General features: G+C 45.2%; 1 protein-coding gene across 3 annotated transcripts in view; it reads right to left on the bottom strand.

The window, feature by feature from the left end:
• Positions 1-18581, bottom strand: part of KDM5B (lysine demethylase 5B) — a 154749-nt gene that overhangs the window by 60452 nt on the left and 75716 nt on the right. For all 3 annotated transcript variants that reach the window (XM_032795077.2, XM_075064980.1, XM_075064981.1), the window contains 5 exons: positions 17887-18011; positions 17164-17314; positions 5959-6073; positions 4947-5302; positions 2159-2297 (listed from right to left, as the gene is read on the bottom strand). In XM_032795077.2, coding sequence (XP_032650968.1) covers positions 2159-2297; positions 4947-5302; positions 5959-6073; positions 17164-17314; positions 17887-18011 — 886 coding nt within the window. The remainder of the gene's footprint in view (positions 1-2158; positions 2298-4946; positions 5303-5958; positions 6074-17163; positions 17315-17886; positions 18012-18581) is intronic.

Below are 18581 nucleotides of genomic sequence, written 5' to 3'. Positions count from 1 at the left end.
TAATCAACCCATTATGAGAAGCCGACTGTCTCAGAATCTTTGATGTCGTTATCCCAACAACACCTTTGAGGTTGGTGAAGTGTTGGTGTTCCTGTATTACAAGAAGAGAAAAAGGCCCACAAGAAATTAGGCAAAATTTTCAAAAGGACCTAAGAAAAGTTAGGTGTTCACTATCCAGGGGAAGTCAACGAATTGGGCATCTAGATCTTTTGCACCTTTAAAAAAAAAAAAAAAAATCACGACTTGCCCAGTGACATAGGAAGGTCTGTGGCAGAGTACGGAACTGAACCCTGGTTTAAGAGCCAGACTACTGCCTTAACCCCCGAACCATCCTTTCTCTTAAAGGAAACATATCCATTGTATACACTTTAAAAAGCATGTTGAAAAACTGAAGAGAGTTTGAGTATATACACATGGAAGAAGGTTTCTGATATTAGGAGGCCCTTTAAGTTTATAAGATGACAGCATAGCAAGATCCAACACTTGAAATTCAAAGTCAGAAAAATTCAATATGGAAACAAGATACACATTAACACTGAAAATAATAAAAAGTTTCCCACGTGAAGTGGTTAATTCACTGTTGCTTTAGGTCTTTAAACTGAGACTGGTTGTCTAAATGATATGTTTTAGTTTAACCACAGTATATAAATAAGTACAGTAGGGAAAAATAATTCCCTCTACCACAGGAGTTAAATGGCTGAAATTCTATTGTCTTTGTTTTACTGAAGATGAGACTAGATGATCACCGTAGTCTCTTCTGGCCTTAAAAATCTATGAATCTACAATAGACAACTACTACATTTCGCACTAGCTGCAATTTCTGAATAGTCTTAAGAAATAAACAAACAGATCACATGATATTAATCTGTTAACCACTGCGCAAGTTGTTCAGCCACACCATTTGAGCCAAACAAGACAGAATGTAGTTCCAACAGCCATGCTTCTCTTCTAAGGTGGAAAGCCCGAAATCCTGGTCTGTCAGCACATTGCATAATTTTAGCTTGCTTGGGAAGCTCATTATCAGTGTACTCACAAATCAATCAAATCCTTTAAACACAGAGTATAAAGAAATGACAGCTATCGAGTATGGACAAAAAAAATCACCAAAGTAAAACATTACTTCTCATAGGACAGAAGTTTCAGCCAATTCCTATCATAACTTCAACAGTGAATGCAAAATAAAATACGTAAGAGGAAAGACATATATCATTTCTACACTATGGACATTTACCAAAAATGCCCACTAGTAGCACTTCTTGGAGCTCCAGTGCAGACAAGGTTCTCGAGGGCCAGACTCATTCCTATCACAGAGTCCATCAGACTTGTTTTCAGAATGTTTAACTGATACATGTATAAATGGGTCCAGACAGAGAAGCCTTCTCTATACAACTGGGAATATTAAGAGTGTTAGAAATGAGTAAAGGACAGTAAAATGGTGGGGGTTTTTTACACTCACTTTTTATCTGACATGAACAGCTGCTCATGTTATCTATCATCAACACAGTAGTTTCAGAATTAGTTCACGTGAGAATTCTGATGTCACTGGGCATATAATGCATATTATATATTTACAACTAGGATGTTATCTTAATAATAATTGGGCCATAAGCAAAAACCTACACAGATACAGTATAACTATGCTGTTTTAAATAGTCATCAGACAATCTCTGAAAATAACAGGCAATCCCTAACATTAAAATAATGACCGGAGTCAGCTAGAAATAAAATAGTCTTAGCAACATGGCTTTTACCAGCAAGGCTTTTTTGTGGCTAGGTAATGGTACAAAAACTATAGCAGTGTTAAAATATAGTGTCATAATTGTTAATTGGTGGCTGAGAGAGACATATATTAGGGAATGTTTTGCACTATTTATCTACCAACAGCTCATTTTATATTCATTGCAGTAAATTAATTCCAGATTCAAGTAATACACATAAGGTCCACTGCTACCTGAGACACAAGTCAAAATTAAAGCATTCATCAGTCCATATTTTAACTAGTTGTTTCAAGGCAGTAACTGTTACAAAACCAGCATGCTTAATTTCAAAGAAGATTGAAGCACATACTTTTAGCATATGCAAAAGTCAGTGAAGTGACACACTGACATCAGCCTATGAATATTCCCAAATGAACAACAAACAGGAACAATTTACCTACCTTCAGGGCCTCCACTTCCTGTAGCCAATCTTTGGCCTTCTGTACAGCATCTTTCAGAGCAATACCATTTGGGAGATAGGCAGGAATCTCCGCTATCTCCTTGACTGCTGCCGCAAGACTGCTTACTGACTGTCGTGGTCTATGTAAACGATACACACAGCCTACTCAAAATGTGATACAAAGTAGTTCATTTTAGCTTTGTTATTCAAAGCTGCTGGGGAGAAATCTCAAACTACAAAACAAATTGAACTGCATGAGAGATGAACCCCCCCCCCACAATTCTAAGAATGAGACTACATTCTTACCACTGAAAAACTATGCTGTTCAAGGAGCTGTTTCAAAAGGAGGAAGGTATGCCCAAAACTACTGGTGAATTTAGGTCTTGGTAATGTGACTAGAGTTTTAACAACAATAATTTATGGCACAATACCTAATTATTGGCTATCAAATAAGTCATTACTGCAGTGACATTTGGGAGTGCTAACATTTTGATTTATAAATAATTTATTTAAAAAACTGGTATTTTTGTAATAGTTAAATTCAAGCTAAAACTAGGCACAATTTAGGAAAAAGGACCCCACATCCATGCCCCTCCACAAATATCATTCATTACACAAGCGAGAAAGGGCTGTTGGACTTATTCCTCCACTTTAAAAAAAAAATTAAAGAAAAATTTTATGCCTGAAAAAGGTGAGCAATATGGATCTCAGACTAGGGAAAAGTAGATAAGAGACCACTAGCCAGTGACTTAAATGCCAGTTTGGATCATTGTAGCTAGGAATGTAGAGGTGTAAGACTCGAAAGTTACCCAGAGTACTGTAAATGAGTTCCTGTCCCAGAGCTGACTTTTTTTTTTTTTTTTTTTTTTAAAAAAAAGGGACTGAGCAGAGATTTTGGTTCACCATACCCACTAAACTTGAGAGAGACATTTTAAAAGTGTTTTTTTCCCCCGCATCTAAAAGATTTTTGCTAGGTATACTGAAGAACTTGAAAAGAAACCTAAGGAGAGCTTGTTCACCACAGTATTTTTTTTAACGGTATAAAATGTAAACATTTCAAATGTGTGTCCTTCAGTGCCTGTGAAATCATTTTGGTACATTTCCTGGTACTGAATTATTGAGTATGTACCATGAGGATTTCAGAGAGAGAGAAAAAAATGGTTGGTTGGTTAAGACTACTTATAACGTATCTTGGGCTGATTGCTGCCTTGCACACTCAGTGTGGTTAGTGGGGCCATCTGGCAAAAATTTATATTTAACTCTATTGGTTTTTAATTAGTTGTTCACCTTCAGCTAAAAAGAATGAAGAGAGTAAAGTTACTGTAGCAAAGGAAGGTGTTAGAACCTTGTTTACTCAAAAAGCTGCTGTTTGATTCTGGCGTGCCCTATGTATTTTGAAAAGAGGTATCCAAAGTGGTTTAAAAGAAAAAGCAGTGTACTACATGCATCCTTTTTCTTCTCGTCAGAGTTGCGGTAACCCAAATTTTCCTGATTGGTCTTTATTTTATAGTGTTTATACATTTCCATAAGGGAGATTTAACATAAAATTTAAAATTTCATAAACCTTTGAATGAGAGCCTGAGCATCTCTCAGAAAGTTCCAAAGGCAGGAAATTTTTAGAGATACAGCAGATTCACCCTTAACTCAAGCCTGTCAACTAATAGTAGGGGCTTCAGGAAAAAAATATTTATTTGTCATGATGCTATTACACACTGCAATTCATAACTTAGTTTTGTTGTTTACAGGCACAATTTCACCTATAGCTCTGATTTTTTGTGGGATCAAGCCACACTTATTCTGTAGTTTGTGCTTTATCATCACATTTGTCTTAAATAATAAACAATGTGTCCAGTACAAGAGTAGTAAGGAATGCTCTAGTGTTTAAATAAATATGAAGCCAAGGATCTGGGAGCCAAATTCTGGTCTCATAGAATCTGCACTTAGCATACAGCTTTTAATTACATCTTAATGAACTTAACAAATGTTATTTCTTCCTTTATATTCATTATGCTATATTGAGGGTGAAATGCCCAGCAGCATCCTTTTGTCACAGTGAGGAAGTATTCCATCTCAGTTCCTGCTCTCTCCATCCTTAGGCCTTGTCTACATTGGAGAGTTTTACCATTTATACTTATATAATTACAACTATAGAAGTATAAACCACCCAACTTGGATACTCTTATTCCAGTATAATAGTGGGGTTTTTTGGTTTAGCTTACATCCTGTCTTAAGTAACGTAAGCTAAATCTAAAAAGCCCCTATTATTCCGGCATAAGAATGTCTACATGAGGGACTGATACCACACTGGTAGAACCACACTGGTTTAAATTTACATGTTAGCTTATAAGTCACATCTTAGCTTTATTGTGTAGAAAAGCACTAAGATTTGAAACACTGACGGAGGAGTAAACAATTGAATTGATCTGAACCTTCAACTGTTTTTACAGGTCCTTTCCATCTTCCCCTCCCTTCATTTGTCCATGTAAGATAGATAAATATATCTATATATATATCTATATCTATCTATATCTATATATAGATATATAGATATATATATAAGCAGCATGGAATTGTTTGTCTACACATCATCCAATATTACAAAGTTCCATGCAATACCAGATAAAAACTAAGGAATGATACACTAGTATATTCATGCACTCATAAAAATGAAGAGAAAAACAAAGGCAAGAAGGTCAGGACCACATGTGAACTGCCTGCTTTTTAGGTTACCAAGTGAAAGATGCAACACTAATTGCACCTATTCCCAAACTCTAAGATTCAGCATCTACCTGGCCTTTATCAGATTTCTGGCCTTGTCATCCCAGTGTTCAGACACAGTAAGAAGTTCTTGCAGTTTAGCCATTGCTTTCTCAACTGCTGAATGAGGAGTCAGTCCAACGCCTGAGTCTATGAGTCGTCTCATATCATCCAGAGTAAGGGAGCTTTGATCCAAGCAAGCTTGCTGTACATCTTCCAGCCAGCGTGCCTGCTCCAGACGGATCCGCAGTTCTGCTAGCTGTGGAAGATCAACATCAAACTCAAAGCTGACATTCAACAGCTCCTGCAGTTCTGCAGCACTGGGCATTTCTTCAGAGAGAAGTTTTTGGCTATGCTGTTGGAAAGCTTCCACACGATTAAGAAGATCCTGAAACACACAACAGTAACTATTAAAACAAAAGGAGAAAACCATTGTCAAAGCTTAAAGCTCATATACCCAACAGCACTGCAGTCTTAGCTGTTCTGTTAGTTAAAGCACTGCTAGTAGAATTTACTGGCAAACACCTCACTAAGGCCATGTCTATACATACAGTGTTGCAGTGGCACAGGTTTACTAAACAGCAGCACCACTGCAGCATGTATGGTGAAGACGCTCTATGCCGTCAGGCGCTCTCCCATCAGTATAAAAAAACCACCCCTGCGAGCAGCAGGAGCTATACTGGCAACATAGCTTGTTCACACAAGTGCGTATGCTGGTGTAACTTATGTCAGTTGAGGGGTGGTATAGTCACACCCCTAGGTTACATAAGTTATAACAAACTATAGTGTAGGCATAGTGTATGATGCAAGGAATGCACAAGGAAAATTTACCTTGAAATGCTCATTCTCTTAATACCTTGAGATTTAGAATATTTTCATAAATAGTGTATTAGCAACATTAAACAGAATGAGTCCTTCCATTTGTGAATTCCTGTTCTAGACTAGCTGTTCAACTGTATGTAGTCTTAAGAACATTTTATTGCTATCTTTATTATTTTAAGTGTTTTAGTTCCTCCCTGTTCTCTTTAGAGCTCTCAAAGTTACCTTCAGTAATGGAGTCTGACTGAGGACACAGGGTAGAGCATATAGCTGTCTTACAAACAACCGAAGCTCATTCACAGTCAGCTGATTTGGGGATTTTCCTCCACCAGAACGATATCTGCAATTACATATAGGCATTTCCAGATTGTCAGATGTCACTAAAACATACTCCAACATTTAAAGTTTTAAGTCCACTCATGAATTTTCAGAAACTTTATCTCAGAGATTATACATGAAAATCACAATCTTCAAAAGCATCTAAGTGACTTAGGACTTGTCTATACGCAAAACTGACTGGAAAAAATGGTTACCCACCTTTTCTTAAACATTGTTCTTCGAGATGTATTACTCATGTCCATTCCATTGTAGGTGTGCATGCACCCACATGTGTGGTCGGAGACATTTACATTAGCAGCATCCATAAGGCTGGCTGTGGCGCCCTCTGGAGTGCCACGCTCATTCCATGGTTTATCAGGCACCGCCAGCCCTCCGCCCCCTCAGTTTCTTCTTCTTGATAACTCCAACAGAAGGGCAGGAGGGCGAGTAATGGAATGGACATGAGCAACACATCTTGAAGAACAGTTTTTTCTTCTTCAAGTGCTTGTTCACATCGATTCCACTGTAGGTGACTTATAAGCAGAATCCTCAGATGTGGGCTTGGAGTTAGAATCATAGAATATTAGGGTTGGAAGAGACCTCAAGAGGTCATCTAGTCCGCTCCCCCGCCCAAAGCAGGACCAACACCAACTAAATCATCCTAGCCAACGCTGTGTCAAGCCAGGCCTTAAAAACCTCTAAGGAGGGAGATTCCACCGCCTTCCTAGGTAACGATCCTTCGCCACCCTCCTAGTCAAATTGTGTTTCCTAATATACATTCTAGACCTTCCCCACTGCAACTTGAGACCATTGCTTCTTGTTCTATCATCTGCCATCACTGAGAAAAGCCTAGCGCCATCCTCTTTGGAACCCCACTTCAGGTAATTGAAGGCTACTATCAAATCCCTCCTCACCCCAGTTCCCTCAGCCTCTCCTCACAAGTCATGTGCCCCAGCCCCCCTAATCATTTTCATTGCCCTCCGCTGGACTCTCCCCAATTTGTCCACATCCCTTCTGTTGTGAGGGAATAATCATTTCCCTCAGTCTGCTGACAATTCTCCTATTAATACAGCCCAATATGCCGTTGGCCTTCTTGCCAACAAGGGCACACTACTGACTCATATCCACTCTCTCATCCACTGTAATCCCCAGGTCCTTTCCTGCAGAATTGCTGCTTAGCCAGTCGGTCCCCAGCCTGTAGTGATGCATGGGATTCTTCCTTCCTAAGTGCAGAACTCTGCACTTTCCTTATTTAACCTCAGATTTCTTTTGGCTCAATCCTCCAATTTGTCTAGGTCACTCTGAACCCTATTCCTACCCTCCAACTTATCTACCTCTCCTCCCAGTTTAGTGTCATCTGCAAAAATTTATCGCATCATCCAGATCATTAATAAAGATGTTGAACAAAACCGGTCCCAAGACTGACCCCTGGGGCACTCTGCTTGATATCGGCTGCCAAATAGACATTGAGCCATTGATCATTACTTGTTGAGCCCAACAAGTTTCTACATTACAAGTTGAGCCCAAGTTTCTATCCACTTTATAGTCCATTCATCCAATCCATACTTTTCTAACCTGCTAGCAAGAATACTGTGGGAGACCGTAACAAGGGCTTTGCTAAAGTCAAGATATATCACATCTACCACTTTCCCCATATCCACAGAGCCAGTTATCTCATCATAGAAGGCAATCAGGTTGGTCAGGCATGACTTGCCCTTGGTGAATCCATGTTGACTGTTCCTGATCATCTTCCTCTCCTCCAAGTGCTTCAAAATGGATTCCTTGAGGACCTGCTCCATGATTTTGCCGGGGACTGAAGTGAGGCTGACGCGTCTGTAGTCTGGGTTCTCTTTCTTCCCTTTTTTAAAATGTGGGCACTATATCTGCCTTTTTCCAATCGTCCAGGACCTCCCCTGATCGCTATGAATTTTCAAAGATAATGGCCAATGGCTCTGCAAATCACATCAGCGAACTCCCTCAGCATTCTTGGATGCATTAGATCTGGACCCATGGACTTGTGCATGTCCAGTTTTTCTAAATAGTCCTTAACCAGTTCTTTCACTACTGAGGGCTACTCACCTCCTCCCCATACTGTGTTGCCCAGTGCAGCAGTCTGGGAGCTGACCTTGTCTGTGAAGTCCGAGGCAAAAAAAGCATTGACTACTTCAGCTTTTTCCACATCATGTCACTATGTTGCCTCCCCCATTCAGTAAGGGTCCCACACTTTCCCCGATCACCTTCTTGTTGCTAACATACCTTTAGAAACCTTTCTTGTTACTCTTCACATCCCTTGCTAGCTGCAATTCCAATTGTGCCTTGGCCTTCTTGATTACACCCCTGCATGCTCTAGCAATATCTTTATACACCTTCCTAGTCGTCTGTCCAAATTTCCAGTTCTTGTAAGCTTCCTTTTCGAGTTTAATCTCACCGAAGATTTTACTGTTAAGCCAAGCTGGTTGCCTGCCATATTGGCTATTCTTTCTGCACTTCGGGATGGTTTGTTCCTGTGCCCCCAATAAGGCTTCTTTAAAATACAGCCAGCTCTGTTTGTTCCTGCGCTCTCAATAAGGCTTCTTTAAAATAGAGTTCAGTCTTGCATATTGGAGCACAGCTCTGCCAAAACCAGCATTATCTTGAGCTTTCTGGGTCAGTGCAATAAATTTCTTGGATCGGCACTAGAGTGAAGAAGGCTTCCGAGGACACCTGCACCCTAGTCGAGGGAGCTGTCATGATCGCCAGCACGTGCACCTTTGCCAGCTCATAACAGTAGCGGATGGAGGCCGTGGTCCAGGACGAGATTCTCTGGGTAGACACTAGGCAACCCTACATCGTGTCTGTGACAGCAACAAATAATCGTGTAGACTTATGGAATGGCTTTGTTCTATCTATAGAAGGCCAAAGCCCTTCTGATGTCCAGGGTATGCAGCCTGCATTCCTCATCCGTAGGATGAGGCTCTGGACAAAAGGATATATCTTGACCATTATGACCTTGGGCAGAAAGACTAGATGTGGACACAGCTGGACAATGTCCTTATAGAAGATCGTATAAGGCGGTTCCGACATGAGTGTCCTGATATCAGATACCTTACAGGCCGAAGTTATAGTGACTAAGAAGGAGACCTTCCATGAGAGAAGTGGGAGGGAGCAGGAAGCCAATGGCTCAAACAGGGGTCCCCCATGAGCCTTGACAGCACAAGACTCAGGTCCCAAGTGTGAACAATTTTTTCACTTACCCTGTGAGATGCAGGGGTGAGGCCTGAGGGGCTCTCGCTTCTGGCTCCAAGTCCCCGGCACTTCCCAGGTGTGACCCACTCCAGGGACAGTGTCAGGTGGGGAGTTTGACTGGGGCGGTACACCTGTCAAACTGTAACGCAGGTGTAATGCAGGTGTCCTAAGGGGAGCTCAGGGAGGACAGAAACCTCCTGTGGAGAAGGGCAAAAGCTTGCTTGATCTTGATTTTCAGTATGAATACAGACCGTGAAAGCGAGGCCTCATGATCCTTCTGACTTTTTGAGTATTAAAGCAGGAGGTGTCAGAAAGTTACCACAGGGATAACTGGCTTGTGGCAGCCAAGCATTCATAGCAACGAGTGGGACAGGTTAGTTTTACCCTACTGATGATGTGTTGTTGCAGCAGTAATCCTGCTCAGTACGAGAGGAACTGCAGATTCAGACATTTGGTGTATGTGCTTGGCTGAGGACCCAATGGGGTAAAGCTACCATCTGAGGGATTATGACTGAACGCCTCTAAGTCAGAATACCCCCAAAACGATAAGGTCATGGGAGAAACCCAGGGTTGTGACTTCAGTCCTCGAGGAGGCCATTTAGGGAACTGGGGTAAAAATCTGTCTGCGTATTGGTCCTGCTTTGAGCAGGGGGTTGGACTGTATGACTTCCTGAGGTCCCTCTCAACCCTGATATTCTATGATATGTGGGTAAAGGCACTCCAGACCTTTCAGGAACCACACCATCATGGGATGGGCGAAGACTGACCAGGCTTGAAGCAGAGGGCTGAATGCTGAAATGGATACCAGGTGTACCCTGACCAAAGATAGCAACAGGCCCTGGAACTTATGGTGCAGCAAATAGCCCAGGATGTCTTGCAGCGGGGCCTCTTCCACACAAATGTCACAATCTGAGGCCCAATATGAGAACCACTTCCACTTTGCCACGTAGGGAGCCCTAGTGGAGGGTTTCATGCTGCCCAGCAGGACCTGTTGGACACCAATGGAAAAACGCCACTCATCCCCACTTAACCACGCAGTAACCAGGCTGTCAAGTGGAGCACCGGCAGGTATGAACACAGCAGATTGCCATGGTTCTGCCGAAGAGGCAGCTTCTGAAAGACTCAGCAGCATGCTGAATCAGTGCTGATGAAGCCACACTAGGGCTATGAGGATGACTGTTGCTTTGTCTTGCTTCACCTTTAGCAGGACCTTCTGGATTAACGGCACCTACGGGAAGGTTAATGTGGGTTAACGGCCGTTAATCCACATCAGCGCTCCCGATGATGGAGTCGGGCAGGCATCTGACAGGGAGCCCTTGTCTCTGCCCTGCAGAGAACAGAACATGTGGCACTTCCTGTTCTGCCAGGATGCGAACAGCTCCACATGGGGAGACCCCCACATGCAGAAGATTAGGCTGACCACCTCCAGGTGGAGCAACCATTCGTGGTGTGACAAGAAGGTCCTGATGGGGCAATATGCCAGGATGTTCCTGGTGGGTGGTTACAGATGAATGGTGTGCTGCACACACGTCCCAGAGGCTGAACGCTTCCCGACTAAGGGTCAATGACCTGGTGCTGCTTGTCTGTTGATGCAACGCATTGCAGCAGTATTGTCCATCAAGACCTGCACCACGCCTTGCCCTTCAGGTGGGGCAAGAAAGCCTGATAGGCCAGGCAAACTGCTCTGAGCTCCCAACATCAATATGAAGCGTTAGGACAGCTTGTAACCTGTGGCCCTGGGTGTTGAGCTCGTCCAGATTGTCTCCCCAGCCCGTATCCGAGGCGGCCGACACCAGGGTGAGCAACAGAGATGGGGACACGAAGGGAACGCCTTGCAGCACCGACTTGGGATCCTGCCACCAGCCCAGAGACAAGAGGATGTGGCTCGGCACCGTGACCACTTGGTCCAGGAGGTGCCAGCTGGGGATGTAGACTGAGGCCAGCCATGCTTGCAGAGGTGTCAGATGAAGTTGGGCATGGCTGACCACATACATGCACACGGCCATTGGTCCATCAGTTGCAGGCACGTGTGGGCCATGGTGCCGGTTGCTCTTCATGTGGGAGATCAAGTCCGCCATGGGCTGAAACCGCGCTTCTGGAAGGAAGGGGCCCTGGCTTGCATGGAATTGAAAACCGTTCCGATAAACTCTATGCTTTGGACTGGCGTTAACGTGGTCTTCTCGGTGTTAATAGGCCCAGGTCGCTGCAAGTGGAAGTCACCAGACTGAGGCTACTTTGCACCTGCTCCAGAGATCTGCCCTTGATGAGCCAGTCATCGAGATACGGAAAGATTTGGACCCCTCGACACCTCAGGTAAGCCGCTACCAGTGCCACGCATTTCGTGAACACCCTGGGGGCCGAAGACAGGCCAAAGGGTAGTGCTGTGAACTGGAAGTGGCAGCCGGCCACAATGAAACGCAGGAAATGTCTGTGTCCCGGGAATATGGAGACATGAAATTAAGCATCCTCTAAGTCGAGAGTGGAGTACAGGTCCCTGGATCCAAGGAAGAGATGATGGAGGCCAGGGTGACCATGCGGAACTTCCACTTCTTGAGAGACTTGTTGAGGCCATGCAGGTCCAGAAGGGTTCTGAGGCCCCCTTTGGCCTTCGGGATTAGGAAATAGTGGTAGTAGAATCCTCTTCCTTGCATGTCCCGAGGAACCTCCTCCACAGCTTCCAAGCCCAGGAGCTTCTCGATCTCGTGAACAAGGAGTTGCTCATGAGAAGGGTCCCTGAAGAGAGACGGGGGGGAAGAAGGGAAGGACGGCCAAAAATCTCAGGGTATAGCCCCAAGCTACTATGTCCAGAACGCAGCGGTCTGACGTAACCAGCAACCAGGCTGAGCGGTAAGGTAAAAGGTGGTTAAGAAAAAGGCAGGAAGGATCTGGGCAGGTGACTGGTGCGTTCCTCCCAAGTACACCCTGAAAACGAGCGCTTCTGACCCCTCGGTGCTTCTCCTGGGCAGGCTGCGCAGGAGACTGGGATGATGAAGGGCGGCAGCAGCTAAACTCGACTTCCCTTTTCTTTGCAGGCCCTTGTCGAGGTTGCCTTTGTCAAGGTGGCAGAGGAGACTGGAACGGCTGTCTCGACGCCTGAGGAGTGTGCATCCCCAGTGAGCGGAGGGTGACCTGTGTGTCTTTCAGGCCATGCAGTTGAGCATCTGTTTGGTCGGAAATAAGGCCAACACCATGAAACGGGTGGTCCTGAATAGTGGCCTGCATCTCCTGGGAAAGTGCGGCAGTCTGAAGCCAGGAACTGTGCCACACAACCACTGCTAAGGGTACCACCTGGGCAGCTGAATCGACTGTGTCCCAGACCATTTGGAGGGAGCACAGAGTCGCTGCAGTACCCTCCTCCACCAGAGCTGTAAACTCTGGGCTATCTCCTGAGACATGGAGTCCTTGAACTTGAGGAGAGAGTCCGACAAGTTAAAGTTCTAGTGACACAAGAGAGCCTGGGTGTTCCCCACCCGAAACTAGAGGCTGGCCACAGAATGAAATCTTGCAATCAAACAAATCCAGCCTCTTGGCCTCCTTATTCTTAGGGGTGGAACTGGTGGGACCCTGTTTATCCCTCTTGTTGGCCGCATCACCTTCATATTGGTGCACATAACAAAATTCATGTGGTGGGGGTGAGGTTGAGGAGTTCTGTGTGGGAGAGGGCTCATGGCTGAGGCAGGGGGTAGGCGTGCAGGTGTGTGAGGTCCCTGGTTGGGGATGCAGGCTCTGGGGTGGGACCAGAGATGAGGGGCTCAGGGCTGCGGCAGAGGGTTGGAGTGCACGGGGTGAAGGCTCCAGCTGGCAGTGCGGACTCTAGGGTCGAGCTGGGGATGAGGAGCTCAGGGTTGGAACAGAGGGTTGAGGTGCAGGGGGTGAGGGCTCTGGCCGAGGGTGCAGACTAGGTATGAGGGGTTTGGGGTGCAGGAGGGTGCTCCAGGACTATGGCGATGAGGCAGGACACCCCTCAGCTCTCTCCTTTCACAGCAGCACATGGGCTGTGGGGGACAGGCATCTCTCCTTGCCGCAGGAGCTCCAGGGCTGGGGCTATGGGATAGGTGCCCCCACTCCCCCTCGGCAGGCCTGGACCGAGGCTAGGTTCAGGCTTCCCCTCCCCGGGCAGGTCCAGGGCTGAGTTGGGGCTGGGGGAGGGGCACCCCGGCTGCAGCAGGTCCGGGCTGGGTTCCCTGAGCACCTATGTGGGGCTAAATAGGCTGCTTACAAGGATCTTAGATGGGTGTATAAATACTCAAACTCTTACACAGTACTTTGTTCTCACTCTCAGAGGTGGGCAGCGTGGAGAATGGGGTTTGCCAGATGGTCCTGGCAATTTTCAGGACCCACTCAGGCGTGCGATGTGGGCTGGAATGGACTCTAAGAGCACATTAAACAATGTCTCCATCTGCTCCTTCATCTCCTCCACCTTGATTCCACCCTATGGAGCAGTGCCAGATGATCCCTGAAATTGTCTGGTGGGCTAGCTTTGGAGGGGCCCGCACCACCTCATCTGGAGAGGATGACGACGATGGACCACTGGGGGAGGTCCAGCGGTGTCCTCACCCACTGGGAAGGTGTCATAAATAGATGGGTAAGGGTTAATGTTTCTTTTACCTGAAAAGGGTGAACAAAGGGAACCAAACACCTGACCAGAGGACCGATCAGAAAACTGGATTTTTAAAAGTCAGGGAGGGAATTGGGGACTCTGTGTCTTTTGTTTCTCCCAGCTATGGTGAGAACATCTTTCTTTCTACCTCCAAGCTTCTTTCTACTCTTCTGTTACCAAGTGTGAGTACAAAAGGAAAGCAATAGGTTGATATTGTAAGTTGTATTTACATGTGTGTAATTGCTGGACTGGTTTAAATTGGCTATTTTTTGAATCAGACTGTTTATTCATATTTTCTTATAAGCAATATCCCTGTATTGATCTCTTAATGCAGTGTTTAGTTTATAGTCTATGTAATTTCTTTCTTTTTATATAAAGTTTTTTTTGAAAACTTGTTGTGAATTTTCTTTCCTAGTTAGGCAAGGGATAGAAATTCTCTGTTTCCAGCATACTGTCTCTCTCAAGACAGGCAGGCGGGAGGGGAAGCCATTACTCTCTGTGTGTACCTCTCCTATTGTCCCAGGGTGGAAAAAAAGCTACGGGGAAAGAGAGAAAGAATCAGCTCTGTTCCCTTGTGCTTGAGGTTTGTCTCTTTGTGGAAGACGGAGACAGGTTTTCTTGTATTGTGATGTAAAGAGATTACATCAACTCCCTCAGGTTGCCCAGAGAGGAACGTCTGAGAGGGAGGGGGAAGGGAAGGGGAAGTATTTCCCTTGCTGGTAAGACTCAGACTCCTGGGTCTTGGGGTCTCTCCAGGGGAGGTTGGGGGAGATCAGAAAGGGGGTCCCCCAAGGAAAGTATTTGGGAACCCGGGCTATTAGGAGCCAATAATCCTAATTGTCAGCGATATCAGATCCAAGCTGGTAGAAAGCTTGGGGGAGTTCATGCTAAGCCCCCAGATTTTGGACTCTAAGGTCCAGATTTGGGACAGAGGCTTTATCACAGAAGGGCTTGAGGTTGAGAAGGAACTGGAGAGGGAAATGCCCTTGTATGCTGAAGAGGTAGAGAACAATTGAATCTGGCAAGAACAGGGCTGATATTGCAAAAAAAACAACACCACATTCTTAAGAGGTGCTAGGCACAGAGCACTCATGCAAACACATTCCAGAAGGGTAGGACCAGAACACCTCAATACCAACATATTCTCTAAAGAGAACAGGAACACGCTGACTCATTCTAAACAACAGGACAGGATGACAATGTGATGGATAGAGATGTTTTGATCGAATCAATATGTACAAGGTAATGGGTGGTAACAACCCACGTCAGGGGGCAGGTAATTAATCACATCAGAGAGGCAATATGTAATTTGTTTGTATTGATGTATAAAATGAAGCCTCCAAGGAAGTGTCTCTGTCTGGCCTAGGGAGGAATGGAAAGTCTCGCTGTTCACTGAGCTGGTCTATTGTCACAAGCATACATTTGTTAGTGTACCTGTAACCACTGAACGGGACATTAGCACCGTACTTCATTGGAAATAAAACTGACCTGGTGCCTTCACTATTAAACCAAGTCTTGTGGTCTTACTGGGCAGTTCGATGGAAGCCTGCTGTACAGGCTCTGTGGCCAGAGCCACTGCAGCACACAGAAATAACATGCACACAGCCAAACATCTAACACTGTTGCCCATCAACATCTGAAGAAGTTCCTCACCTTGTGCAATAACAATAGTTCTTCAAGATGTGCTCCACGGTAGGTGTGTCTCCGTCTCTGCGCTGCTGATCAGTAGCAGTGTCCATTGGGCCCGCACATGCACAGTCTCTCCTCGTGTTGCACTACGAGGCTAGCCAGCACACATGGGCTAATCATCCTCAGTTCCTTCTCTACCAAAGAGTCATAAGCGAGAACTCCAAGGAGGGCAGGTAGTGGAACAGTTACTATAGGGACACACAGCTCAAAGAACCATCATTACTGAATAAGGTGAGTAACTTCAAGTAGTGTCCCTCTGGGGGCTCCACTATAGGTGACTCCCAACCAGTACCACTCTTGGAGGACTGAGACTTCAGAGTCGGGTTAGTCACAGGTGATAGTACTGTGGAATCAAAGACGGCATCCGAGGCAGAGTCCCCGGTGATTGCATAATGTTCTGTGAAGGTGTGGACTAATGCCCACAATGACGCTCTGCAGATCTCTGAGATGGGGATGCCCTTAAAGAAGGCGACAGATGAGGAGATCCAGCTCATGCAATCTGTATGGATAGAGTCTGGGGGAGTCATGTTATGAATTTGGTAGCACTGCCTGATGCAAAATCGAGACCCGCTTAAAGAGCCTTTGGGCTGATATCACTAAGCCCCTGGATCTTTCTGCCATAGAGAGGAAGAGTCTAGGTCGGGGTGGCCAACTTGTGGCTCTGAAGCCACATGTGGCTCTTCAGAAGTTAGTATGCAGCTCCTCGTATAGGCACCGACTCTGGGGCTGGAGCTACAGGTGCCAACTTTCCAGTGTGCCAGCGGGTGCTCACTGCTCAACCCCTGGCTCTGCAAAAGGCCCTGCCCCCACTCCACCCCTTCCAATCCCCTCCCAAGTCTGCTATGCCCTCATTCCTCCCCCACCAGAGCCTCCTACATGCCACGAAACAGCTGATCAGGAGGTGGGGGAGGGAGAGGGAGGCGCTGATTGGTGGGGCTGCTGGCAGGTGGGAGGGGAACTGTGGCTCTTTGGCAATGTACATTGGCAAATTCTGGCTCCTTCTCAGGCTCAGGTTGGCCACCCTTAGTCTAGGGGATGTCTTGAAGGCGAGACAGAATGAAAGGAGGCTCTCCTAACATCTAAGGTGTGTAGTATGGTCTCCCTATTGTCTTGGTGAAACTTGGGGTAGAAGGCAGGAAGGTGGATAGCCCACATGCAATGGCTAGCCTCGAGATGCAGCATGAGGAGAGAGAGAGTGCATGTGCAGGCCCAGCAGACATGGCTACCAAAGATCTCGGATCAGCAGCACAGGGATGCAGACACACCTACAGTGGACCATCCATCGGGACACTACTTGAAGAAGAAACAACTTTCTTCTCAGGAAAGAAAAACATTTTAAAGTGCAATGGATCACCAGGAAGAGAAAGGCGAGTGCTATTTTACATAACTTACTTAATGCTGCCTCATATTGGAACAGGCGGCCTTTAGAAATTGCAAAGTTCAGGACACTTGACATATCATGTGTCAGGAAGAACCAGACCCCAAAAGTAGGATCTCTTTTCAGGAGACCAAAAGGGTTGCCGTAATTTGGAAACCCATAAAACAAGTGCCTTTTCCAAATTTTCCCCCCAGTAATTTGAAATAAGTGCAACACATACCTTGTTTGTCTTTTACCATTAAGAAGTTGCTGTGCAACTGAGGCACATTTGTCTGCATCTTGAGTAACTAATCGGAGGTGTCGCAGTAGATCATTATCTGGAAACTTTCTCATTTCTGATTCTTCTATCAAAGCCTTAAAACTGATGAGGCCTTTTAGAAGAAAATATTTTCTTTAATTAAAAATAGCCCTTTTTAGGATTGATTTTAAGTAATAGAGAACAATACTGCAGTGCAATAATTGTACGCAACAGTGTCTAATTAAAAAAACCCTGAAGCTGGTACAGAAATTAAAAAAAACAAAAAACAAAAAACTGCACTCTCAGATATACAACATCCCCTACCTGCCAAACCCTTACAGCCCAACCTCCAACAAGCTTCTCTTTGGGGGACTCACACTGCTATTTGTGAGATGGAGTCGTAGACTCTCAGACTATCCGGGTTGGAAGGAACCTCAGGAGGTCATCTAGTCCAACCCCTGCTGAAAGCAGGGCCAATCCCCCGACAGATTTTTGCCCCAGATCCTTAAATGGCCCCCTCAAGGATTGAACTCACAACCCTGAGTTTAGCAGGCATATAAATATACAGATTTATTTATATGATATATAAATAAGCTTCAAAGACAAAGCTGTTGAGTTTCAGAAGTTAACAGCAGAACAAGAAACATTTTAGAAATTGACAATTTTTAGCTTCTGTAGGAAATACAAGATAAGGAAAATACATACTTCTTTTATGGTTCATTTTTGCCTCCAAAGCTTCATTTACTTTTGAAGCCCATTCATTGTAGGATTCTGCACGCAATTTCAGTGCATTCATCATTGGATAGAGATCATCTAGTTTATATCGATATCTGCAACGGGCACAGAATTCAACCCCTTTAGTAAGGCATGAATGAACATCAAAATAAGATTGTCTAGTGTCCATATGAACCATCACTGCTTTGTCTATAGAAGTTTGTACTTACTATTATTCAGTGCTCAAGCATATTAGGCACCTCATATTACAAATTCTAGACCAGGTCCCTGCTCTGAAGAGGTTGCAATCCAACTGAATATAAGACAGTGAAGAGATAACAAAACAGCAGGGAGGAACAGAGGGTGATGGATAGCTCAGGAAAGCAACTTGATTACTCAGTTACTCAGCAAACGCTAGAACTGGATCACTTGATGATTACCTGTTATATTCATTCCCTCTCGGCAGGGCCAGATTAACTCTCCTGTGGACTCGGGGCTATTAGATTTTGTGGGGCCTGTATACCAGTCTTCTTCCTGGAAGGGAGCTTGGTGCAGGAGGAGGCTGGGGTGCAGGAGAGCGCAGAAGGGGTTTCAGGGCTGGTGCAGTGTTGGGGTGCAGGAGAGGGTGAGGGTGTGGACTCTGGGAGGCAGTTTGGTACAGAAGGGGGCTCCAGGCTGGCACAGGG

Source organism: Chelonoidis abingdonii, chromosome 4 (assembly GCF_003597395.2).
Source record: "Chelonoidis abingdonii isolate Lonesome George chromosome 4, CheloAbing_2.0, whole genome shotgun sequence".
Taxonomy (NCBI): domain Eukaryota; kingdom Metazoa; phylum Chordata; order Testudines; family Testudinidae; genus Chelonoidis; species Chelonoidis abingdonii.
This window is presented reverse-complemented; position numbering and strand designations above follow the sequence as displayed.